At 48.9% G+C, this 25,661-nt stretch overlaps 1 protein-coding gene across 1 annotated transcript; it reads left to right on the top strand.

The window, feature by feature from the left end:
• The first annotated feature begins 1,117 nt into the window (after nt 1–1,117).
• On the top strand, nt 1,118–21,086 carry LOC309536485 (solute carrier family 2, facilitated glucose transporter member 5-like). The gene is made up of 14 exons (XM_082230738.1): nt 1,118–1,461; nt 2,836–2,922; nt 5,832–5,930; nt 7,274–7,437; nt 8,573–8,697; nt 9,122–9,274; nt 10,335–10,460; nt 12,208–12,395; nt 13,824–13,934; nt 14,642–14,743; nt 16,107–16,182; nt 17,790–17,917; nt 19,663–19,839; nt 20,689–21,086. Exons 1-14 carry the CDS (start codon nt 1,372–1,374, stop codon nt 20,953–20,955), a joined length of 1,893 nt encoding a protein of 630 aa, XP_082086864.1. The 5' UTR covers nt 1,118–1,371; the 3' UTR covers nt 20,956–21,086.
• Nucleotides 21,087–25,661: the final 4,575 nt, after the last annotated feature.

The raw sequence follows: 25,661 nt of genomic DNA, 5'->3' as shown, positions 1-25,661 counted from the left end.
CTCTAACAACCACAAAATTACATCCTGCCTGTTTCTCCAAGGAGCTGAAGGCAGCATCCATGGTTCTCTCCTCCATTTTGCCCTCACGACAACCCTGTGAAGGCTGGAGATGGTCCCAAGGCCATCCCAATGAGCTCTCAGGTACTCTTTGCTGTGAGAAGCCACACTGACGCCTTTGCCTCAAAGGCCTGAGGTAAAAGTGTCCCTAAGGTTTCTTAAACTCAGTCATCAGGCCTGTGGAGGAGATGCCATGGAGGCGACAGGTGGATTCCAACGAGATGGGGGCAGCAAAGATGGAGGTGGAGTTAGATGGCCCAGGAGAAGGCCTGTGTGAGGTGAGGGAGGCGGAATTGGGGCATCAGGGAATGTTGGAGCTTGCGGATGTGACCAGGGACCAAAAGGCTCAGGAGCTGGATTCTGGGGAAGGTTCCGGTGGGTTGTCAGTGAGCTTGCCGATCAGAAGGTTGGCGGTTCGAATCCCTGCAACAGAGTGAGCTCCTGTTGCTCTGTCCCAGCTCCTGCCAACCTAGCAGTTCGAAAGCACACCAGTACAAGTAGATAAATAGGCATCGCTGTGGTGGGATGGTAAACGGCGTTTCCATGTGCTCTGGTTTCCATCACGGTGTTATGTTGCGCCAGAAGCGGTTTAGTCATGCTGGCCACATGGCCCGGAGAGCTGTCTGTGGACAAACGCCCGCTCCCTTGCCCTGAAAGTGAGATGAGCGCCACAACCCCATAGTCGCCTTTGACTGGGATTAACCGTCCCGGGGTCCTTTACCTTTTTACCTTGCTAACAGCAACTTGCTAGATCAGGCAAATGGCCCCTCTAGTTCAGCATCCTGTTCCCCAAAATTCCTTTGAGAAACCGGAAAGTAGGACCCAGGCGCAAGAGCACCCTTCTGTGGCATCACAGCCTCCAACTATGGAAGGACAGTACAACCATCTTGGCTAGTAGGCATTGATAGCCTTGTCGTCCATGAATTTGTCTAGACCTCCTATAAAGCCATCCAGTTTTGTGGCCATCACTGCCTTTAGTGGGAGGGAGTTCCACAGGTTAACTGCACACTGCATGAAGCAGTCCTTTCTTTTCTCTGTACACCAGCTGTATTATCCAGGTTGCAAATCATTCAGATCTGATACGCTCCGACATGGGCGTCCTTTATTGGGCCTTCCAACTGTCAACAGCTTCCCCTGGAATGTTCCAGCCACCATCCCCTGATTGGCTCTTGCAACGCCGTGAACCTTCCGAATGACTTGTTTCAATAGGAAATAGAACCTGGCTGCCTGTTCCGCCATTCACCAGTTCCGAAAACTTGGGCTAGTCTGCATGTCCTTTGCCTCTCCGTCCCCTACCCAGCCTAAGAAGGAAGGATGGCTGCCAACAACCTAGAACTGGAGAACCAGTTGGACGTTCCAAATGCTGGACTCGAACCCTCGACTGCCAGCCTGACCGAGGATAAGGTATGATGGGAGATGTACACCAAGGAGATATTCAGTGGGGCAAGGTTATCTCTGCACACAAATTCAACAGGGAGGACAGGGAAGGATGTACTGTAAGTGACATCCCATCAGAAGAGTCCGCTAGATCGGGTCAAAGGCTCCTCTAGTCCAGCATCCTGTTCTTGCCATAGCCAACCAGTTGCCCCAATGGGAAGCCCACAAGCAGGACCTGAGTGCAGCAGCAACTCACCCTACTTGTGGTTCCCAGGCACTCCCAGGCATACTGCCTCCAACAGAGGAGATAGAACATAGCCATTGTGGTTAGTAGCCATTGTTAAACTCCGGAATTCAATGTCACAAGCTGTACAATGGCCACCAACTTGGATGCTTTACACTCCGGTGGCAAATTGATGGGGGATAAGGCTATCAGTGGTTTTTTGGCCTTGATGGTGGCCTTGATGATGTATTGTCAGGGACTGGACTGAGGAGGAATGGTAGGGGCCGACCTCCCTTCTCCTGAACCTTCCCAAGAACAGGAGGACAGTATAGATTTAGAACAGTGGTTTGCAGAAGGCCATAGTTCAGAGGCTACAGAAGGGAAATATTGGGAGAAGAACAGCAGGAAGAAGAAGCGCTGGGGGAGAAACAGCTGACAGACTCAGTGTCTTTGGAAAGCCTTCCTGAGCCCCCCTCTTCCAGGACTAGGTGGGCATTGAGAGTAGTAGAACAGAAAACTCAGAGGCAGAAAGCTCAGTTCAGCCATCGCAGGGATGACGGAGGGGGTTGGACTTTACTCTGAGCGACGCCATTATTTAATAGAGACTGCATTCCTTTCTCTCTCTCTCTCTCTCTCTCTGTGAATACTGAATAAATTACGTGGTAAGAACTCTTCTTGTTTATCTGCTTTTTGGCTGCCACCGGGATAGGGATCGGATTCCTTTAATTTATTTTAACCAGTGTGTATTTCTTACTCTGTATCTTATAACTGAACTTTTAAAATGTTGTAAGCTGCTTTGAATCCCTACTTGGGAGAAAGGCAGGGTATAATATATTTATACCTTATAATATTTTACCTTATAATATATTAAATAATGGTAACAACAATATTTGTTTGTTTGTTTGTTTTTTGTTTGTTTATATGCCAACCAACCACCACTCTGGGTGGCTTCCAACAACTTAAAACACAGTATGACTTCATACATTAAAAACTTCCCTGAACAGGGCTGCCTTCAGATGTCTTCTAGAAGTTTGGTAGTTGTTTATTTCCTTGACATCTGACAGGAGGGCGTTCCACAGGTCGGGCACAACTATCAAGAAGGCAACAACAGCAACAGAAGGCTAATGCTGTGTTCTAAAGTAATTTGCAGCAGTCGATAACTTTTCCCTTTTCCCCAGGTAAGCCAGTCATCTGATACTCAGCATCAAAGATCCACATCAAGCATTTCAACAAGGAGAAGAAAGTCCGTAGGATCCCGCAAAGGGGTAAGTTCAGAGGGTTTGTTCACCCAGCGAGGTTTTGTTAAACAAACTGATGTCTGTCTGTTTCCAGAATGCAAACAGGTCTGGCAGGAAATCCCATCAAATGTATTTATTTTATTTATTGGGGGCGGGGCGGGAAAGTGTTAATGCGAAAACTCTTTTAAGGCTAAATGGGTTACATAGGAAAATGCAGTTAAAATGAGCAAAATGTTTCAAACCAAATATGCATAACTAAATCCTTTTGTCTGGGTCAGGCTGCTGTCTAAAATGATATAGCGAGGGTGCTTGCCTCATACAATATTATTGCTAAAACAATGGAGAATAATTGAGGAAATCAAGTAGCAGAGCAGGGTGTAAGAGGACAAAATGCTTCCGGGTCTCTTTCACTGAGACCAGCAGGACATTTTTCAAATACAGTCATACCTCGGTTCCCGAACGCCTTGGGAGTTGAATGTTCTGGCTCCCAAACGATTGAAACCTGGAAGTGAGTGTTCCAGTTTCCGAACATTCTTTTGGAAGCCAAATGTCCGATGGGGCTTCCGCGACTTCTGATTGGCTGCAGGAGCTTCATGCAGCCAATCAGAAGCCGCACTTTGGTTTCCGAACATTTTGGAAGTCGAACGGACTTCTGGGAACGGATTCCGTTCGACTTCCAAGGTGCGACTGTACATGCATCTCAGATCAGATGCATATATAAGTGACTCCCGACTTTTGCAGCGGTTGCATTCCGGTGCCCCATTCACATAACTGAAAATCGCATAAGTGGGGAGCACCCTCCAAGCACCCTTTAAATGCCCTCTCGGACACTCTCTATCCAATCCAAATTTTTAAAAAATACTGTACCACAATATATCCACAATTGGAATTGGAGCTCTGGGCATAGCTGTCAACCGTCCCTTATTTGGCGGGAAACTCCCTTATCCCAGCACCGTTTCCCACTGCTGTCCCTTATTGATGATGTCCCTTAAATTTCCAGGGTTTCAAAGGAAGCAGCTCCTCTCCCTCCCTGCCAGCCAGGGAGGAGGGAGGCTCCAACTGTGTTGCTTGGCTGCGTTGCTCACCCAATAAGGAGTCTCAGAACGACAGGGGGTGGAGCTTGCATGCCTTGTGCCGATCAAATCGGCCGCGTTGCCTGGGGACTCGCCTTTGCTCAGCACTTCCCAGTGGAGAGGTGACGGTGGTTTTCCTTGCTGCATCCCCTTTGCCGGGTTGCTGCGCTGTGGGAACCACCACTTGAGGCTTCGTTTGGCTGCTGGTTGGGCTTTCTGCCTTTGACTTAGAGGGGCTCAGTAGTTGAACATACCTGTGCCCGGAAAATCCCTTATTTTGGCTGCTGATCCCTTATTTTCGAGGCTGCTGGTCCCTTATTTTCAAATCTGTAAGTTGAGAGCTATGGCTCTGGGGCTGGCTGGATGCTGGAGGATGTGTGGAGAAGCAGCTGCTGCTGGGCTGCTACATGTATCAACTGTTGGGCGGGGAGGCTGAGCAGCCTAAACAAAGCTCTGCTACATCTCCAGTCTTTTCTCCCCCCTCACTGAAGTCCCCTTCAGGCTCTGGGAAGGGTCTCCTTGCAACTCTCCAGCTCTCTCACTCCATTTCCTGGTATGAATTACTGTAAATTACTTAATTATTTTCCAGAGCTGCACAAATGAGGAGCCCCCCCCCCCCGTATTCTTTTCCCTGTACGCTTTCTCTACACCACGTGTAAATATCATAGGGCACCCGTGTTGGAACCTGGTGACATTTATTTGTAAGAAGTCCTCGTACAAACTTCAAGCAGAGTGTTCATAAAAGCTTGCAATGTCAGCATTTAATAATGCTTTCTGGAATATTATAATAGGGAGTGCCTTTTTTTCAGCGGATACTCAAGGCACCTCTTTTTGTTGTTGTTGTTACAGTAAGTGCCACACTTTTTAACAACTTCATGGCAAGTACCAGCACCTATTTTTCTAGGGGGAAAGCACTGGTAATTGGTGGTTTAAAGATTTAAAGGTACCACTGGGTGCAAACTGCCCATGGATCCTCTAATCCATCAGAAACACCAGAAATTAATGGTAAAAATGTAAGAACATAAGAACGTCCTGAATCAAGCCGATGACACATCTAGTCCTATATTCTTTAATTAATTCTAATTATTAGTTTGCTTAAAGTACTTATTAATGTCTGTAAATTAGAGCTAGAAAGGGATTTATTTTTTTTTGCATGCAAACAAAAGAAAAGAACAGGAAAACATACTGGAGGAAACCAGGGTTTTTGCAATATAGCACGCCTTTATTTTATTTACAAATGAAGACACCCATGACTGTATGATGCTTCCTGTTTATCCCAAGTTGTGGATTTTGTGAAAGTATGTTTATGTTGACATATATTCTTTGTCTTTAAATTTCTGTTGGGGTACTAGCAGTTGGGAAGCAAGGGAAACAATGATGTCGACTTTTCATTCCTTCATTTGTATGTGAATTCCTTAGTTTATGGAAATGTTTCCTTGCAGGAAGAACCCTAATAATAGTAATAATAATAATAATAATAATAATAATAATAATAATAATAATAATAATAATAGATTATTTATACCTCCCCAGCCACTCTGGGAGGCTTCCAAAAAAATATTAAAATACTGTAATACATCAAACATTAAAAGCTTCCCTAAACAGGGCTGCCTTCAGATGTCTTCTAAAAGTCTGGCCTTTGCCACTTACAGATGTTTGCGCTGCTGAAATGTCTGGCCCAGATCCTTGCTCTTTGGATTTCTCTGCTGGACCAAACCAGGACAGCATCAGACCTCTCTTTTACTATGTGTTTAAGTTTCTTTTTCTGAAGTTCTACATGTATTGAATAAACCATCAATTTAAAAGGATGCTTCGCCCTCTACACTCCAAGGCCTCAGTATCTGCTTCTGCTCCTTCCCATAGGCGCTGACAAGGCAGCTTCTGCTGGATACCCTGCTTACTTCCTCTGGCTCATCTCTACAATATGGTTACAACCTCTGGGTGGCCAGCCACCCATCTACGGTAAGATCAGACATGTAGTGGTCTGGGATTGCAGAGGGTCAAAGATCCGTTACTATTTCTGCAGCAGGGACCCCGTGTCATCTGAAACAGCATGAAACAGGAGCTTTTTAGCCACCCGTCAAAAAACGAGCCAGCAGCAAACTCTTTATTAGCAAAAACACAATTTGCACAGCATTGGCTGAGTGTCAGGCCTAGTGAGCACAGCAGCTCATCTCTGTTAGGCCTTATCCCATCAAATCCCTGCCTCTCCAAGTACCATCGTCTCCAGGGCTTTCCCCAAGCAATCAGAGACTACTCCTGCACGCAGCCTGCCACTGCTCCACCCGTTTCAGCCCTCTTCTGGTTCTGGGAGACAAGCAGGGAGGGGAGCTTGTCGTAGCAGGAAGGAGAGACACACGCGACTCTTCACCAACCTGGCTCTTGGCCTCTCCCCTCCCACTTGCCGATTTCAGCTTCTCCCTCTGATTCCAGACTTCTCTCCGCAATCAAGTCAGCGGGAGTCAGCATCAGAAACGCTGCTGCTTAGGGTGATATGAAGGGTCAATTGTGCAAGGCCACCTACACCTCGTCGGTAGCAATTCTATCTTCCGCATTTCCGCGACAGTGCCAATTTGCCCTCAAATTTAAAACCCAGCCAACAAAAATCCTCCAGGCGAATGGGCAGCACCCAAAATGCCCACACCATGTGTCCCATGTCCCATGAGATTATGCTTCACAGCAGGAGGAAGCAGGGGAGGTGGTTTGGGAAGCTGCCCTTTGTTGTTTAGTCGTTTAGTCGTGTCCGACTCTTCGTGACCCCATGGCCCAGAGCACGCCAGGCACTCCTGTCCTCCACTGCCTCCCGCAGCTTGGTCAAACTCACGCTGGTAGCTTTGAGAACACTGTCCAACCATCTTGTCCTCTGTCGTCCCCTTCTCCTTGTGCCCTCAATCTTTCCCAACATCAGGGTCTTTTCCAGGGAGTCTTCTCTTCTCATGAGGTGGCCAAAGTATTGGAGCCTCAGCTTCAGGATCTGTCCTTCCAGTGAGCACTCAGGGCTGACTTCCTGAAGAATGGATAGGTTTGATCTTCTTGCAGTCCATGGGACTCTCAAGAGTCTCCTCCAGCACCATAATTCAAAAGCATCAATTCTTCGGCGGGAAGCTGCACAACCTGTTCCAAATCTATACTGTCCTCCTGCTGGGATGTTTCAGGCTCCCACCATTCCTCCTCAGTGCGGCCCCTGACACTATTGCACAAAGGAGTTGATTGCATACCAGAACTTTATTTGTGGGCAAATCAAATCCATTAAAGGGCTCTGCTCCCCCAGTGCAACCATTCTTATCTGTTCCTCCCTTTCCTAGCTCATATCAAACTTTTACAATGGCACGTATCAACAGAGGAAGAAGGCCAACGTAGGCGAAGAAGACTATATTGATTTCCTCTACACTTTCACCATTGCAATCTATTCCCTTGGAGGCCTGATTGGGTCCCTTCTGGTCAGCTTCATGGTGGACAGATACGGCAGGTAAAGAGGGAATACGTTTATGGGGCTATGGCACAGGGGTGGGTCCTTTTAGGCTTTGCAGGCCAGATGCTTCTCTGGTTCTAGCCTTGGAGCTGCTTGCCTGTCAGTCGTCAAATGTCACAATGGCATTAGGTGATTGGGTGCTTTGAAGTCCCAATGTCAGGACTTCAAAGCATCACACAGGAGCCCATGGTCGTGCTCTGAAGTGCCCAAGGCTTCCGTTTTAACCAAGCTGACGGGTGGTAGAACCTATGTCTGATTTCCCTTGCCAAGGCCACTTTAAGGCTCCTCCCCGTGCGTTGGCAGCTATGCCTCTATTTGCCCCACACCTGACGTTACATATGAGGTCAAGCAAGGACAAGTGGGTGTGGTTTGATGGAAATAGTCTCATAGGCCAACTCTGGCTTGTGGGCTGGAGATTCCCCGCCCCTGTGTAGTGGGGTAGGAGGTGTTTATTAGGGGACATTGGGGGGGGGTGGATGCAAACAGATGTGAAAATGTGGAGAGCTGAAAAAGTAGGAAATGGAAATAAACAGATTTGCCCATCCCTAGCCAAGATGCAAAAGCAACTTAAATAGAAATACTTGCAAGTATCAGATTGGCTTAGGTTTTAAATATGTGATGTTATAGAATAATATGCTTAAAGTTAATATGAAAAGAAAGAAAGATGTTACTTGACTAAGTAAATTTTATGAGAAATTAGTTTTGGAAAACCGTTACAAGGATACACATTGAAACTCAGCCAGGGAGACTCGAGGAAGTCACTTAACAATGTTAACAAACGTGGAATTATTACAGTTAGGATTTATGTTTGTTTGTTTGTTTATAAATTTGGAAAATCAATAAAAAAATTGGGGGGGAGATGCAAAACCAAGTTGCTAGTCCATGTGAAGTTGGCAGCTGAAGTCTCAGACGTCAAAGGTGGGGGTTGAATGGGGTTTACAGTAGTTGGGGGTTTCCAGGAGCTCTCCTGCCTTGCATAGCTCCTTATCCTTACCATAAATATTAAAAATAGACCAAATTGCCCACCAAAAGACCTTACTGCAATTCAACAGCTCCTCTCCTGCTTGTTTGATGCTACTGTACATGTATTGGCTCCCTCTACCTCTCCTACCCCTTTTCCCTGTCTTTTCAGGAAAGGGGCCTTGGTAATAAATAACATTATGTCCATATTCTCTGCTGGCTTCATGGGATGTTCTGCTGTGATACATGCCTATGAATACACCATATTTTCACGCTTGGTCACTGGAATGTGCTCAGGTGAGAGAGGGCCCTGGGCTTAGTGCTTTTAGTAAAGCCACTTAAATAATGCAAGGGGCATTATCAGGGTTCAGTTCCAGCCAGGCAGGAAGCACTGGAGGAGGGTTTAAAGCTAGGATGGTGAAGGGTGTGCCCTGGGGGGAGGCGTGCATCTTGGGGAGAGTCATCAAATATTTATTGATTATTGCAATGTCTATTTCCCCCGCCCCCCAAACTAGCAATTTAAATGCCAGTTACATCATGCACCAATCTCCACTACCCAACATGCAGGGGCACAGAATGCCACTCTTCAGAATTCCACACAATGCTGGGGTGAACATCAATTGGCCACCTCCACCCAGCAGGAGAACCTCCTATGTTCCTTGAAAATGTTGCTGTGTCCCATCCATGCTGTTAATCGTCCCTTTGTCTACCATCTAACCAGGCATGTTCTCCTGCATCGTCCCACTATACCTTGGAGAGATATCCCCTAGAAACATGAGGGGGTCCATTATGACGGTCCCCGTGATCTTTGTGACCATTGGCGTCATGGTCTCACAGATCCTTAGTCTTCAAGAGCTTCTCGGGACTGAGAAAGGTAACCTTGGCAGATCATCACAAGGGATGTTGGAGAGTTTCAGCAGAAACAGAAAAGGAAGCAGGACTTGCGGGTGCTGCTGGCCAGGATGGCGATGCTCAGCCTCCACAGTTCCAAATACCTGTTGCTGGAAGCCACAGGAGGGAATAGGGGTCTAATCCTGCTTGTGAGTTTCCCACAGGAATCTGGCTGGCCACTGTGAGATGAGGATGCTAGACTAGATGGGCCATTGGCCTGATCCAGCAGAGGTCTTCTTATAAACTTATGTTTATGTGATGATGATGAGGATCAGGGGAGCCAACTTGGGTCCCAGATTATGGGTGCCCAGTGTGCGTGAAGCCATGATGTCAGGTTGTAATGTGATGTCATGATGTCACGCCCGCCCCCTGGCCTCAGAACGTGATTTGTGGTGGTACCAGAAGTCAGGTTCCAAGACCTCGCAACACCTCGGAAAGCCCCCCAATTTCTATTGCCCCTGGAAGTTGGGTTCCAAGGTCTCAGAAGTTCACAGAAAGCATCTCTGAGGCCTTGGAGATGCTGTCTGAGGCCTTGCAAGACCTCAGAAGTTGTGGGGGGAGGCTCTACTGTGTGGGTGCTGAGCACCCACAACAATTTTTTTGTGGGTACTCAGGCATCCAGAGCCCCCCCATACGTGGCGCCCCTGATGATGATAATTTTATTATTTATATACCACCCATTTGACTGGGTTACCCCAGCCGCTCTGGGCGGCTCCCAACAAAATATATTCTCTGGAAGGGTCAGGCTGGGGAGGCGGTCTCCACCATTCCTTCTCTGCCCAGTCCATTCCGCAATTTGCATCGAGTTATGCTACTACGAACAAAATGTAGTGGCGTACTGGCAACATAATTTCCGTCATTAATTGGACAAATGACGTGGGTTACATAATTCCCATACACTGGACAATGAGAGGGAAAATACTGTTTTTGGCAGAAGGCAAACTGCAGAGGAAAGGAAACAGTGCCGCTTGAGTTGGAAAGAGGGCGGAAAGGAAAGGGATGTCTTCTCTCACCCCCAGTCGTAACTGCATCTTCTTGTACAGGTTGGCCGCTATTGCTGTGCTTCACTGGAATCCTGGCGGTGTTTCAAGTCATCGTCTTGCCCAGCTTCCCCGAAAGCCCAAGGTTTCTCCTGATTCAGAGGAACGATGAGGTGAAAGCCAGGCAAGGTACAATCGCCTTGAGTGCACAGGAACATTACGGCATGGGGACCCTACATAGAGGCCTGTGGGAGTTTCCGGGCAAAGGCTGGCAGCTCCCGCTCTCCCATATGCAGCACTGGGAGCATCCTCAGACCTTCCCAGGAGACACAAGGGGGGCGAGGAAGATAGGAAGCTTCTCCCAGTCCCACCAAGAGATGCCGGGGACTGAAACTTTAACCTTTTGCACGCAAAGCTGTGGCCAGAGCTGGCCCAGCCATTGGGCAGGGTGAGGCCATTACCTCAGGGAACAGAAGCCCTACCAGGTAGCACCCCTATGGGCACCCTGCCTGCCCTTCCATCTTTGCTGTTGGCACTGATTTCAGGCAAGATCGTGTCCACTTGGGGCAAGAGCTCGCCTGAAATCACACAAGATCTTGTGGAGTGCGCAAGATCTCACACAATTTGGGGCGAGAGCTCTCCGCCCCCCCCCCGTCAGTGCAATCTTGCTTGAAATCAGCGTTGGTGGCGGTGGCGCTTCTCTGTCGGTGGCAGGGTCAGCGGCGTAGCGTGGGTTATCAGCACCCGGGGCAAGGCAAGTAATTTGCGCCCCCTAACCCCTAACCATGGTCATTAATACTGACGGCTCTACTCTGGGGCAAACGTCGTGGTGACTACTGCCCTCCGTGGTGTTGTTTTTGCAATTAAAGGACCTCTGCCTCAAATAAAGCATCTTGGGGATTGGGGACTGGGATTTGCCAAGGGAGCTGGAAATTGCAGTTCAGTGGCGGGTCAGGGGGAGAGGGTCCCTTCCGCGTCTGGGTGCCGCGGGCCCCTTTGTGCCAAGACGCGCGTCTTTGGGCGTCGCAGCCTTCTCGGTCTCCCTCCCCGGCCCGGCTAGTCCCAACGCGGCTTCTTTCTGGCGCGGGGAGGGGGCGGCTCTGGGGCCAGTGCGTCGGCTGGCCTCCGGCACGGGTGGGGGGGCCCCGTCGGGGCGGGTGGGCGGTCTTGGCGCGCAGGCACTAGAGCGCCGCCGATGTCGCGTTTGGCGGGCTGCGCGCGTCCAGACAGCGATCCGAGCCTGGGCGGCGTGGCGCTTGGTGCCGGAGCCTCCGCCCGCAGCGCCCCGTCGGGAGACCCGGCCGGAAGGAGCCTCGAGCCGGCTGTCGGACGCGGTTGAAGCAGCCAGGGCGGCATGGCAGGCGGCGGCGGCTCCTCGGTGACTCCACGCGGCCAGCCCAGCGTGCTGGCCGAGCCCCGCAGGCGAACGCTGCCCGTCGGTGAGGAGGGGCTGCCTGGCACGCCCTCCGCGGCCCTGACGCGCGGGGACCGCGGCGAGCGCTGAGAGCCGCTGCCAGCTCGTCGGTTCCACGAGACATGGGGCTCTGCTACAGCCTGCGCCCGAGGCTCTTCGGCGACTCCGGAGGCAGCGAGCGCGCCCCCCCCCGAAGTTGCGCCCGTGCGGCCGGCCCCCCCTGCACCCCCCACGCTACGCCACTGGGCAGGGTACATGGAGGTGGCAGAGCAGGCAGGGGCAGCAGGGCAGGGTGGCAACCCATAGGAACTTAGAAAGCTGCCTGCATTGTCCACACTGATTGGCAGCAGCTCTCCAAGGTATAAGGCAGGGGTCCCGTCCCCCCCACCAATCCCTACCTGGAGATGCCAGGGATTGAACCTGGGACATACAAAGCTCTCCCACTCTTCTTCCGCAACGTTGTTTCTTCATCTCTTCCTGCCCTGGTGGCTCAGCATAGATCCTTTCCCCGCTCCCCTCCAGTCTTGCAGAGGCTGAGATGCCAGGATGACGTGGAGAGTGAGCTTGAGGAGCTCCACCAGGAGAACGTCTCAGTAAGGGTGGAGAAGGAGATGAATGGGATGAAGCTGCTGTGCAACCAAGCCATGCGTTGGCAGTTCATCTCCGTGGTCATCCTCATGAGTGCCCAACAGCTCACAGGTGTCAATGCGGTAAGAGAGGCAGCTTCCCAGTTGGGTTAGAAGGCTGAGCGAGTGTTAATTTTCATCCGAACAAGCACTCATGCAGAGATGCAGCAGGGAACCTCCTTTTTTGCATGGTGATCCCAGCTCCCAGAAGACTTTAGTCCAGGTCTAAGGCACCTGTGGACTCCCAGTGGCTGCTGAACTACAGCTCCCATAATCTCTAGCTATTGGACAGGATTGCGGGGGCTGATGGGAGTTGTAGTTGTGCAACATCCTGAGGGCCGACGTTTCCCCATCCCTGGACTAAAGGCTCCTGGAAGCTGAGAACATCACCCAGGAAAAAAGAGGTTCCCTGCTGTGTCACTGTATGAGTGGCTGCTTTGGCTCAGAGAAAAGGCGAGCCATAGGTGGCTCAATAGAGTTGCATAAAATTATGCAAGGTGTGCAAAAAGTAGAGAGAAGTTTTTGTCCACCTCTCATCTACAGATGGAGGAGAAATTTGATTTGGCCTTCATTTCAGTGCGGACTTGCCTGATTCATACTTTCTGAAGCAGTATCAGAACCAAAAGACAGCCCTCCATCAAAATCTGCACTCCTTTGAATTTTGCAATGCAGTTCTCTGTCGTATTAACTAACAAATCCAAAAGCGCATACAGGAGGATTAAAGTGTGCATTAAGGTGCATCTACTGGAGAAAATAACAGAAAAATATGTATTATATTACATTGCCTTGCGGGTATGTGCATATTAGGGAAAACTGTATCCAAAAATATGTTTAACTGGGAGAAAAATGCACTAAAAGGCATTTTTAGGAGGACTTAGCAGAAAATTAAAAAAGCATGCTGGTGAAGAATAAATGTGTAGAACTGGAACTCCAACTTGGAAAAATGAGAAACCGGGAGAAATCAAAATGGACAGATTCAGCCATCCCTAACCACAAGCGCTGGTGGGATTTGGACTCCAGCTCCCACAATCCTCCCTGCTTCTTGGGCCATGCTGGCTGGGGCTGATGGGAGCTGTAGTCTAGCAATATCTGGAGGGGCACAGGTTCCACAACTGCTCTGGAGTTTGCAGAGCAGGCCTCCTCCTACACACATGGGTTAATGACATGTTGCAGAATAGAAACACCGTATATATATCCCAGGATGCATTTCACTCGCTCCCACAAAATGCTGGCAGAGTTAAGAGCATCAGAAGATGAGAAGAGCCTACTGGATCTGGCCAATGACCCATCCAGTCTAGCATCCTGTTCTCACAGCGGCCAAGCAGATCCCTCTGGGAAACCCGCCAGCAGGTCCCATGCCCAAGAGCCCTCTCTTTTCTGATGGTTTTCTTGTGGTCCGCAGCACCTGGTAGCCATCATGGCAAGCAGCCATTGAAAGCCCTGATTTTGTCCAATCTTCTGCCATCAGTGCCTCCGGTTGGAGGGCATTCCATAGTTGTGGTTTGCTTCCAGGTATTCTATTACTCAGAGAGAATCTATGCAACTTTGAGGTTCAAGAAGCAGGAAGCCCGGTATATCACTGTGTTGTCAAGTATTTTCATCGCAATCTCGCTGTTGATCGTGGTAAGCCTCTCTCTCTCTCTCTCTCTCTCTCTCTCCCTTCCTCAAAGTTCCAATCTGTTTCAAAGGGTGTTAAAATTGCGCTGTTGTCACTTCAAAGAATCCCTGGGGGAACCTTCTGGATTTACAGAAGCTGTCCTGGTTTTCCTTAGGACGTCCCTATTTCCATCAGAGAAAGATTGGAGGGTAAAGTAAAGGTAACGAACCTCTGGACAGTTAAGCCCCATCAAAGGTGACTATGGGGTGCGGAGCTCATCTCGCTTTTCAGGCCCAGGGAGCCAGCGTTTGTCCCCGGGTCATGTGGCCAGCATGACTAAACCGCTTCTGGCGCAATGGGACACCGTGACGCAAACCAGAGCGCACGGAAACGCCCTTTACCTTCCCGTCGCAGCACTACCTATTTATCTACTTGCACTGGAGTGCTTTCAAATTGCTAGGTTGGCAGGAGCTGGGACAGAGCAAGAGGAGCTCACCCCGCCGTGTGGATTCGAACCGCCAATCTTCTGATCAACAAGCCCAAGAGGCTCAGTGGTTTAGACCACAGTGCCACCCGCGTTGGAGGGTATATGGAATTATGGGACCCCTGCGCCATCTAAAGTCAGCCCTGTGTATGGAAGTTACCTCTGTTGATTCCTGGTGGCCTCCTTTTATTCTCTTTCTCATTTCTGCACACAAACTCTCTCTTTCTTCTCTGTTCTTATACCCTCTAGGTTTATACAGTAGACTTTGTGGGGCGAAGGATACTCCTCCTCACTGGATTAGCGATATGCAGCATCCTCTGCATTCTGTTAACCATGACCCTCGAACTTCAGGTTTGCTGCTCAAAACCTAGTGTGATTTAGAGAGTGTCACCCAGCAAGCGAAGGGCTGTAGCTCCATCACAGAGCACCTGCTTGGCATGCAGAAGGTCCCAGGTTCAGTCCACCGCAGCCTCTGAAACCCTGAAGAACCGTGATAGCCAGTGTGGTGCAGTGGTTAAGAGCGGTAGACTCGTAATCTGGTGAATCAGGTTCGATTCCCTGCTCCTCCACATGCAGCTGCTGGGTGACCTTGGGCCAGTCACACTTCTCTGAAGTCTCTCAGCCTCACTCACATCACAGGGGAGGAAAGGGAAAGGAGAATGTTAGCCGCTTTGAGACTCCTTAGGGTAGTGATAAAGCAGGATATCCCACTCCAGTGTAGACCAGGGTTTCCCAAACTTGGATCTCCAGCTGTTTTTGGTCTACAGTTCCCATCATCCCTTGACCACTGGTCCTGCTAGCTAGGGATGATGGGAGTTGTAGTCCAAAAAGAGCTGGAGACCCAACCCAAGTTTGGCAAAAACCTGGTGTGGACCAAACTGAGCCAGATGGAGCATTGGTCTCCTTCAGGATAAGGCAGCTGAAAATCCACTCAGATTTGGTGTCAGGTGGAAGAGCGGGAAGGAATGATGTTGGCGGGTCTTTCCTGCAAAAATGTATCTGCCTCTTGCATTCCCAGCCCTCGATGCTTTGCTGCAAGTGCCTTGGAACGTAACCCCCACATAAATGCCGAGTTGCCTGTATCTTAATCCAGGGGTGGGGTCACTCAGGCTGGGGAAGGGGCGCAAATGTGGCCCTCTGGGTCTCTTTGCCTGGCCCTCAGAACACTCGCTAGGCCACACCCGCTCTCACCAGGCCACACCACTCTCTGGCTGTGCTTTAACCAGGAGGGTTTTTTGCCTGTCCGGAACGTATCCTTGAACCCTGATCGTGCCTCTTGCTTGTCTCGATGGAGTTTAGAGAGACGTGTGAATGTGAGCGAAACCAGCTTACCGGGAAAGGGATATTCCAATGAAACATTTGGAAGTACCGGTACTTTCTGACACTAAGAGCTGCTCGACAGGAGAACAGATTTTCTCTCGGAAGGTGGTGGGCTCTCCTTTTGGGGAGGCTTTTAAATGTTGGATGGCCACCAGTCAAGGCTTCTTTAATTGTGATTGCTGCATTGCAAGGGGTTGAACTAGATGACCTGGGGAGGACCCGTCCAACTCTATAAGCCCTTGTCCACCCACTTTTGCCTCTGTCCCACCCGCCACTGAATTGTGGTTTGGAAGGCCCTCAATCTGAGAAGTGCTCCTCCCTCCTGCTTTAATTTAAGGTGTGCCAGGCACTCTCATTCATACATGTCTGAAGAACGCTCAACTTTCTTCCACAGGAAACCATGCCATGGATGACATACGTCACTTCAGTCTTTTTCCTCATCTTGATCTTTGGGCACATCCTTGGGCCAGGTAAGGACTCAGGTGACCTAGAGAGTTCCTTCAAAGAGGCAAACAGGGTGGGCCGCTTGTTTTATTTCTGTTTAAGTGTTTTTTTAAAAAAAATATTTATTGAAAAACAAAGAGTACATAATTACAAGTGCACAGAGTAAGATTAGTCATAAAAAGAAGAAAAAATGGTACCCATGTAGAAAACAAAACTAATAATAATAATAATAATAATAATAATAATAATAATAATAATAATTCTATATATTACCAGTATGCCCTGTGACGTTTTAGAACTATATATCGTTCTAATAATGCTTAAAAGGTCAGTGTAGATCCAGCCAAGTTTTGAACTAGGCACGCAAGAGCTCTTTAACTGCACCAGTTCCGTTCGAATCGCTATGGATGAATGAGCAAGTCCATGAATGTAAAAAAAGTTAATATGAGAGGGAAATGGGGAAACTATGGAGAAATGGTTATCAAGGAAGGAGGGAAGTGGAAATTAAAACCCTATGATCAAGTTAAGGAGTTAACACACGATTGGCTGCATTACTTTCAGATAAACGAAATGTTTAAAAAGGAGTTGAAGGAAAGAAACTACGTAGAAAAAGAGTCAACTTACCAAAAAGAGATAATAGATAACGAACATAAAATCCTGTCAAAAATGTACAAAATACTACTGGAGTGGCATATGAAGGATGAGGAGGTGAAAGCGGTGATGGTACAATGGGCAAGGGACCTAGGCTATAACATTCAACTAGAGGATTGGGAAAGGTTGTGGAAAGAGAACATTAAATTTACGGCTTGCATTTCACTGAGGGAAAACATGATGAAAATGCTCTACAGATGGTACCTGTCACCCGCCAAATTGGCAAAGATCTATAAGGTGGACAACAAGTGCTGGAAATGTAGACATAAAGAAGGGACTTTCTTCCATCAGTGGTGGGAGTGTAAGAAAGTTAAAAGCTTTTGGGAAGAGATATATAATGAGATGAAAAAGATGTTAAAATATACTTTCGTGAAAAAACCAGAAGCATTTTTATTAGGTATCGTAGGGAAGGATGTCAAAAGAAAGGACTGTAGACTTTTCCAGTACGCGGTGACAGCTGCCAGAATTGTGTTAGCCCAGAAGTGGAAGCAGGAAGGAGTTCCAACGGTGGAAGAGTGGAGAACAAAACTGATAGAATATGCTGAATTGGATAAATTGACAGGGAAAATCAGATATACTAAGGATCAGAAATTTATAAAGGACTGGGAGAAATTTGTGTGTTATTTGGAAAATAATTATGGGGTAAAAATAACGCTAGTGGGATTTAAAGAGGCTTTGTAAAATATCAATAAATATTGTTTAGTAGAGATTATGAGGAAGGATGGAATAACTGGCAATAGGAACAAAAAAGATGGAATGTGTATTAAAAGGTTAACTATGAATGATGTCAGCAACGTTGATGGAAGTCCAAAAGGAAAATGATTTGTTGTACATATGGTTTTACTTTTATCGTTATTTTCTTTTTTTTCTGTATATGATATTTTCTTTTTTTGAAACTCTAATAAAAATTATATTAAAAAAAAAAAAAAAAGAATGAGCAAGTCCATGAAAAACAGCCTCGAATCCTTTCTTCCCCGCCCAGGTCCCATACCCAACGTGATCATACTGGAGCTGTTCCTCCAGCCATCCCGCTCCATAGCCTTCATGCTCGGGGGCTTTGTGCACTGGTTCCTGCACTTCATTATGGGGATGATATTCATTCAGATAGAGGTGAGTTGTTTGGAAGAGAAGAGGGGGTGGTCTGAACTGGTTCGGGAGCACAGGAAGACGCCTTCCACTGAGTCAGACCATTGGTCCATCTAACTCACCCAGGTGAGGAGCTTTTGGCCTTCCAGGTGTTGCTGAAGCTCTTCCCTTGTAGGCTCGTCAAACCAGAGTCTGCACATCTTCCAGAAACTACAAATGATGTCGAATTTTTTTAATGAAACTACCTGGAGGTGGACATAATATTTCTTACCTATATATTGCATTTATATCCCACCTATCCTCCCAGAAGCTCCAGGCGGCTTGCCTGGGTCTCCCCTGCACCTTTCCATTTCATCCTCACAAAAACCCTGCAAGGTACTTAGGCTGAGGGTTCATGACTGGCCTAAAGTCGCCCAGTGAGCCCCATGGAGCTGTGGAGATTTAAACCCTGGTCTCTCCCAGCTCCTGGTTCGACACTATAACCACTCCACCCCACTGGCTGTGTACCAGGGGTGGGGAAATACTGGCCCGCAAGATGTTGCTGAAATAAGTCCTACTCCAGGGAGAGCTGCCGAAATTAATGGACTTTAGTAGTTAGCCATGTCCATTCACCTCAATGGGTCTACTTTGAGTAGGACTATCTGTATATTTTTTTGTTGCTGGCATCTCGGGAGACAAATGGAGTGGGGGTGAAGTCAAACCGCTGCATTAGTAGCACCAAAGTGACCTCTCTGGGGTGTAAGCCTGGGTAGAGTGTATGGAGCTCCTGAGCTGCCAAGAAGTCAAGACACTTGACATCATCAGCCTCGATGATGTAGTCCAAAGGAAAGCAAAGTAATACGCCGGGCACCAGCTTGGCTGCAGGAGTTGCCAGAAGGAGGCATACAAGGCCCCACCCAACCATCTTAGGGACTCCACTTTGGATTTGTGTAGGGTTTTCTCCTTAGCCTTTTCTTCTCCTGAAGATATCCCACAAGGCTGCAGAATTTTAGGACAGGGGTCAGCAACCTTTTTCAGCTGTGGGTTGGTCCACCATCCCTCAGACCTTGTGAGGGGCCGGACTATATTTTTTTGTGGGGGGGGGGGATGAATGAATTCCTATGCCCCACAAATAACCCAGAGATGCATTTTAAATAAAAGCACACATTCTACTCATGTAAAAACACCAGGCGGGCCCCACATATAAACCAGAGGTGCATTTTAAATAAAAGGACACATTCTACTCATGTAAAAATGTGCTGATTCCTGGACCGCCCGTGGGCCGGACTGAGAAGGCGATTGGGCTGGATCTGGCCCCCGGGCCTTAGGTTGCCTACCCCTGGTTTAGGATAACAGTTTTCCTTCTCCTAGGTGGGTTGCCTTCCCAGGTTGACGAGTCCTATCCGCTCCTCACCGGAAGTTGGACTCAGAGGGCTTTCCAAGGTCTCGGAACCTGATTCCCACCGCAAATCAGTTTCCGAGGCCGGGGAGCGAGGCTGCATGACGTCATGAGGTCACGTTACGACCTGACATCCTGACTTCATGCACACTGGGCACCCATAATCAGGAGCCCAAGTTGGTTCCCCTGATTATCATCATCATAATCATCATCATCACCACGTAAACATAAGATTATAAGAAGACCTCTGTTGGATCAGGCCAATGGCCCATCTAGTCTAGCATCCTCATCTCACAGTGGCCAACCAGATGCCTGTTATATATTGTGGTTATGCCCATCTCCCTTCCCACCCCCACCCCTCTCATTTTCTTACTTCAACGTTCCTTTCTAGACACGGATTGGTTCCTACACCTTCCTCCTCTTCTGGCCTCTCTGCGCGTTCAGCTTCATTTACATCGTCAAGGTTATCCCAGAAACCAACGGCAAGACCTTTCTGGAAAACAAGAAGTACATGTCGTCAATGGCCAAGAAGGTGAAGGTCCAGGTGCAGGTCCGGCGGACGTCACAGGTACCGTATTTTTCGTCCCATAGGACGTTCCGTCCCATAGGACGCACCTAGTTTTTTTGGGGGTAAATAAAGGAAATTTCCCCCCCCCTTTATTTACCCCCCAAAAGCAGGTCGGGGAAACCGAACCAGGTCGAGGAACAGCGGGATGGCGGCGCTGCACCTCCCTGCTGTCCCCCGAGCTTGTGGGACTGGCCGATGTCTGTCCGGCGCGAGGGGCGCTCTGCTTCAGGGTGTTTCGCCCGCCGGGCGGCAGGCTGCTATCCGCAGCGTGGGGAGCCCTACGGGGAACTCCTGCAGGGCTCCCCACGCTGCGGATGTCTGTCCAGCGCGCGAGGCGCTCTGCTTCAGGGCGCCCCGCCCGCCAGGCAGCAGGCTGCTATCCGCAGCATGGGGAGCCCTACGGGGAACTCCTGCAGGGCTCCCCACACTGCGGATGTGTTCCCGAAGCGCCGGGTGCTCTGCTTTCAGGGTGCCTGGCGCTCCGGGAAGCGGGCTGCTATCCGTAGCCTAGACATCCCTACGGGACCTCCCGCAGGGCTGCCTAGGCTGTGGATGTGTTCCTGAAGCCTGGAGAGCGAGAGGGGTGGGTGCGCACCGACCCCTCTCGCTCTCCAAGCTTCAGCGAAAGCCTGCATTCGCCCCATAGGACGCACCCAGATTTCCCCTTCATTTTTGGAGGGGGGAAAGTGCGTCCTATAGGGCGAAAAATACGGTATTTTTCATCTTTTGTTGGAAGCCGCTCAGAGTGGTTGAGGAAACCCAGCCAGATGGATAATAAATAAATTATTATTATTATTATTATTATTATTATTATTATTATTATTATTACTACTACTACTACTACTACAGGACAAGGACAGAAGGCGGTCAACACGCCACAACGTCAGAAGCGACAGCGTCAGGAGGGATAGCATCAGACCCGACAGTGGCAGACAGGAAAGCGGCGGCAGACGGGATAGCGGCAGGCAGGAAAGCGGCAGCAGACGGGATAGCGGCAGACGGGATAGCAGCGCCAAACGGGATAGTGGCTCCAAACGGGGTAGCAGCGCCAAACGGGATAGCATGAAACACAAAGAAAGCCTCAAAAGAAAACAAAGACCGTCCGTCGTTTCTTAATGCTACCTGCCCTTCGCTGGTATACGAATGACGGTTGCTTCTCTTCCTATCCAAAGCCTACTCTTTTTCTGTTCAGACTTTTCTACTCTCCTACCATGAATTACTGCTATTATTATACTACCAAATACACACCTAATTGGAGAGTCAATTATATATCTAGATATAAAATCACATTAGAAACAGGTCAAAATAAAAAAATTCCTTCCAGTAGCACCTTAAAGACCAACTAAGTTAGTTCTTGGTATGAGCTTTCGTGTGCATGCACACTTCTTCAGATACACTGAAACAGAAGTTGCCAGATCCTTCTATATAGTGAGAAGGTGGGGAGGGGTATTACTCAGAAGGGTGGTGGGAATGGGAGATAGGCAGATAGCTGAGATGAGCCTGTTGACGACTCTTAACGACTGTAATAGGTCTTACAGGAAAAGGCAAGGGGTGAGAAGGTGAGAAATGGCTTAGTCATGTATAGTGAGATAAGAATCCAATGTCTTTGTTCAAATCAGGTCTCTCCATGGTTTTAAGTTTGGTAATGAGTTGTAATTCAGCAGCTTCTCTTTCCAGTCTATTTCTGAAATTCCTTTGTAGTAAAACAGCTACTTTGAGATCTTGTATAGAATGTCCTGGGAGATTGAAGTGTTCTCCTACTGGTTTCTCTGTTTTGTGATTCTTGATGTCAGATTTATGTCTGTTTATTCTTTGGCGTAAGGTTTGGCCTGTTTGTCCAATATAGAGAGCTGAAGGACACTGTTGGCATTTGATGGCATACACAATGTTAGACGATGAGCAATTAAATAGTCCTGAGATGGTATGTGTGATGTTGTTGGGGCCAGTAATGGTGTTGTCCGGGTGTATGTGGCAGCAAAGTTGGCATCTGGGTTTATTGCAGGCTCTGGTGCCAGTGTCCGTGTTAAGTCTGGTTGTAGTATTATTGTGGGTTAGGAGTTGTTTAAGATTGGGTGGCTGTCTGTAGGCAATGAAAGGTCTTCCTCCCAGTGCTTGAGAAAGAGAACTGTCATTGTCCAGGCGAGGTTGTAGATCTCTGATGATGCGTTGTACTGTTTTAACTTGGGAGCTGTATGTGATGACTAGAGGTGTTCTGTTATTTTCTTTTTTGGGTCTGTCTTGCAGCAAGTTCTCTCTGGGTATCAGTTTAAGATTGGGTGGCTGTCTGTAGGCAATGAAAGGTCTTCCTCCCAGAGCTTGAGAAAGAGAACTGTCATTGTCCAGGCGAGGTTGTAGATCTCTGATGATGCGTTGTACTGTTTTAACTTGGGAGCTGTATGTGATGACTAGAGGTGTTCTGTTATTTTCCTTTTTGGGTCTGTCTTGCAGCAAGTTCTCTCTGGGTATCAGTCTGGCTCTGTTGATCTGTTGTCTAACTTCATCTGCTGGGTATTTTAGTTCTGAGAAGGTTTGCTGTAGATCTCTTAGGTGAGAGTCTCTGTCTGTAGAATTGGAACAGGCTATATACAATGGACTGTTTGGTATGTTTGGGATGGTAGCTAGAGGCATGTAGATATGTTTGTCGGTCAGTTGGTTTGCGGTATAAGGTGCTGTCTATGCGCCCATCCTGTATTTTTATAAAGGTAAAGGTAAAGGTACCCCTGCCCGAACGGGCCAGTCTTGACAGACTCTGGGGTTTGTGCGCCCATCTCACATCTATTGGCCGGGGCCAGCGCTGTCCGGGGACACTTCCGGGTCACGTGGCCAGCGTGACAACGCTGCTCTGGCGAGCCAGAGCCGCACACGGAACGCCGTTTACCTTCCCGCTGGTAAGCGGTACCTATTTATCTACTTGCCCCCGGGGGTGCTTTCGAACTGCTAGGTGGGCAGGCGCTGGGACCGAGCAGCGGGAGCGCACCCCGCCGCGGGGATTCGAACCGCCGACCTTTCGATCGGCAAGCCCTAGGCGTTGAGGCTTTAGCCCACAGCGCCACCCGCGTCCCTTGTATTTTTATAGTAGTGTCCAAAAAATGTATTTCCTCCAGCAAGGCAGAGAGCTTAAAAGGTCATTTTGCACCAGGTCCACTCAGGATTACCTGGCACAAAAAGAGCTTTTAAGCTCTCTGACTTCCTTGCGGGGTAAGGCCCTCTCAGTACGCTGGCTCTGGAAGGCTACGAATGCTCGCATGAGACCACGCGGGGAACTTGCATTGCTCCTCAAGATCTCGTGAGAACATCCTAGAGCTTTCCAGAGTCGGTGTGCCCAGTGGGTCTTGACCAGCAAGCTTAAAAGCACTTTTCACACCGGGTGGCCCCCAACCGACCTGGCACAAACAGAGCTTTTAAACTCTTCACCCTGCTTGGGACTTGACTTGTGCAATTTCAGCCTCCCAGGATTGAACTCACATGCAAAATGAGCAGTTACTCTTTTCCATATCTACTTCTCCTACAGTTCTATTGTTCTATCTGTCTGAGGTAGTCAAGATCCCAAGGTGAGTGGGCATGGCAAGAGGTTCATAACCACACAGACACTACAAAGATGTCCCTACAGTTGATGTGCTCTTCCTGCCAAGCTCTTCAAGACAACACAGAGTGAGCTCATGCACAAGACTCTCTTGCCCAATGCTCCGGGTGGGTGAGTCTGATCCCACCTACAAAGGTGTCCCCAGGCTCTTGAAGATTAGACAATCATTATTATTACCTTTGGGACGCGGGTGGCGCTGTGGGTTAAACCACAGAGCCTAGGATTTGCCGATCAGAAGGTCAGTGGTTCAAATCCCCGCGGCGGGGTGAGCTCCCGTTGCTTGGTCCCTACTCCTGCCAACCTAGCAGTTTGAAAGCACGTCAAAGTGCAAGTAGATAAATAGGTACCACTCTGGTGGGAGGGTAAACGGAAGCAGCTTAGTCATGCTGGCCACATGACCCGGAAGCTGTCTGCGGACAAACGCCGGCTCCCTTGGCCTATAGAGCGAGATGAGCGCTACAACCCCAGAGTCGGTCACAACTGGACCTAATGGTCAGGGGTCCCTTTACCCTTTACCTATTATTACCTTTATAGCCCACCTTTCCTCCAATGAGCCCAAGGTGGTGTACACAATTCTACCTCTCTTCACAACAACCCCATGAGGTAGGTCAGGCTGAGAGATGGTGACTGACCCAAGGTCAGCTAGCAAGCTTCATGGTCAGTTGGGGGTTTGAACCCACATCTCCCAAGTTCTAGTCCAGCACTCTAACCATTACACCACCCTGGCTCTCTGGTCATCAGTCTCCAACTCTGCCTCCACCCCTACCTGTTCAGCCCCTTCCCCTTGCTAGTCAAGAGGGGCAGGGGAGAGAGTCAGCAGTTCTGCCCCCCCCCCTTGTACCTGACACAGGGACCTTCCTCTGCCGTCCCTAGGTGCCAATCTTACAGCCCGTCACCTGCTCCTCCTTCTTCCTCCCATCTTGGGCTGCCAAACCAGGCCAGATTCCAGGGCCTGCCAAGGATATTTTGACACCTGAGGCAAACCACAAAATGGTGGGGGGCCCCTCCCAAAGGGCAAAAGGGGTGAGGGAAGATCTAATATCAGGAACAAGGAAGAAATAACAATCTGTATCAAAAGCAAGGGTGGAAAGAGACGAGCAGTGCCTCCTATTTGCCAAGATGCCTCTGTAATAGTAATAATAATACTAATTTATTTATACCCCGCCCTTCCCGGTTCAAAAACTGGGTTCAGGGCGGCTAACAACAAATTTAAAACACTTAATTGTAAAAGCAGCATAAAATACAGCATAAAAACATGAATAACAATAAAATTCAAAATTCAGAAATCAATTTAGGGGAAATAAGCATTAGATAATCCCCAAGTCTAGCTGGCTGAATTGGTCCTACTTGGGCCAGCGAGGAGGCCAGGGGAGAATTAGCTGTGGGGTCTCAGAGCGGCTGATCTTCATAAAAGGGGAGGGGGAGGGAAGAGAAGCGAAATAAAAGATCAGGCTGAATTCAAATTAAAGGCCAGGCGGAATAGCTCTGTCTTACAGGCCCAATGGAAGGAGGTTAAATCCTGAAGGGCCCTAGTCTCATGGGACAGAGCATTCCACCAGGTCGGAGCCATCACTGAAAAGGCCCTGGCCCTGGTGGAGGATAGCCTGACTTCCTTAGGGCCCGGGACCTCTAAACTATGGTTCTTCATGGACCTTAGGTCCTCTGTGGGGCATACCAGGAGAGGTGGTCCCGTAAAGAGAGGTGGCATTGGGGGGTTGCTGGCTTCCAAGGAGCATGCCGGGGCTGTTGCTCTCACCATGGCAGGGGCAGCAGCCAATGCATTCGCTGGAGGCCGAATCTGCTGTCCCTATGAATGCTGCCTCCTAAGGCGGTTGCCTCAACTTGCCTCATGGTTGGGCCGGCCTTGCCAAATCCTTACAGGACTGAGGGGCCCACAACAGTAAGCTTTGTCATTTACACAATTTCCCAGTTCCCACCCACCCAATCTACTGTAGTTGGAAGATTTTTGTTTTTCCAGAATTGGGCCTTGCATCATCATCATCTTGCCCCAATCAGCACACAACTGAGCATTTCTGTATTAGGGGCTCTTAGCTTCTTGTTTGCAATGTTTTGAGATTTCCTGTGACTTCATCCCGGAGAACTGCCTAAAAAAAACGTGTCTGTCGGGGGAAATTTGCCCCAAACCCCTGATGAATCTTTGTGAGGACTTTAAAAATCAGAAACCGGTTTAATCCCCACAACAACCCTGTGAGGGAGGTTAGGCTGGTCCAAGGTCAAG

The sequence above is a fragment of the Podarcis vaucheri genome, assembly GCF_965113315.1.
Source record: "Podarcis vaucheri genome assembly, chromosome: 7".
NCBI lineage: Eukaryota > Metazoa > Chordata > Lepidosauria > Squamata > Lacertidae > Podarcis > Podarcis vaucheri.
The sequence above is the reverse complement of the archived record's forward strand: the minus strand, read 5'-3'. Positions and strand labels throughout refer to the sequence as shown.

Excerpts from the sequence above, each read along its gene's own strand:
- LOC309536485 (XM_082230738.1), top strand. The coding sequence starts at position 1,372 with ATGGCTGCCAACAACCTAGAACTGGAGAACCAGTTGGACGTTCCAAAT. Across the intron at positions 2,923-5,831 it reads CCGTAGGATCCCGCAAAGGG|GCGCTGACAAGGCAGCTTCT; the intron begins GTAAGTTCAGAG and ends TCCTTCCCATAG. Across the intron at positions 19,840-20,688 it reads AGGTCCGGCGGACGTCACAG|GACAAGGACAGAAGGCGGTC; the intron begins GTACCGTATTTT and ends CTACTACTACAG.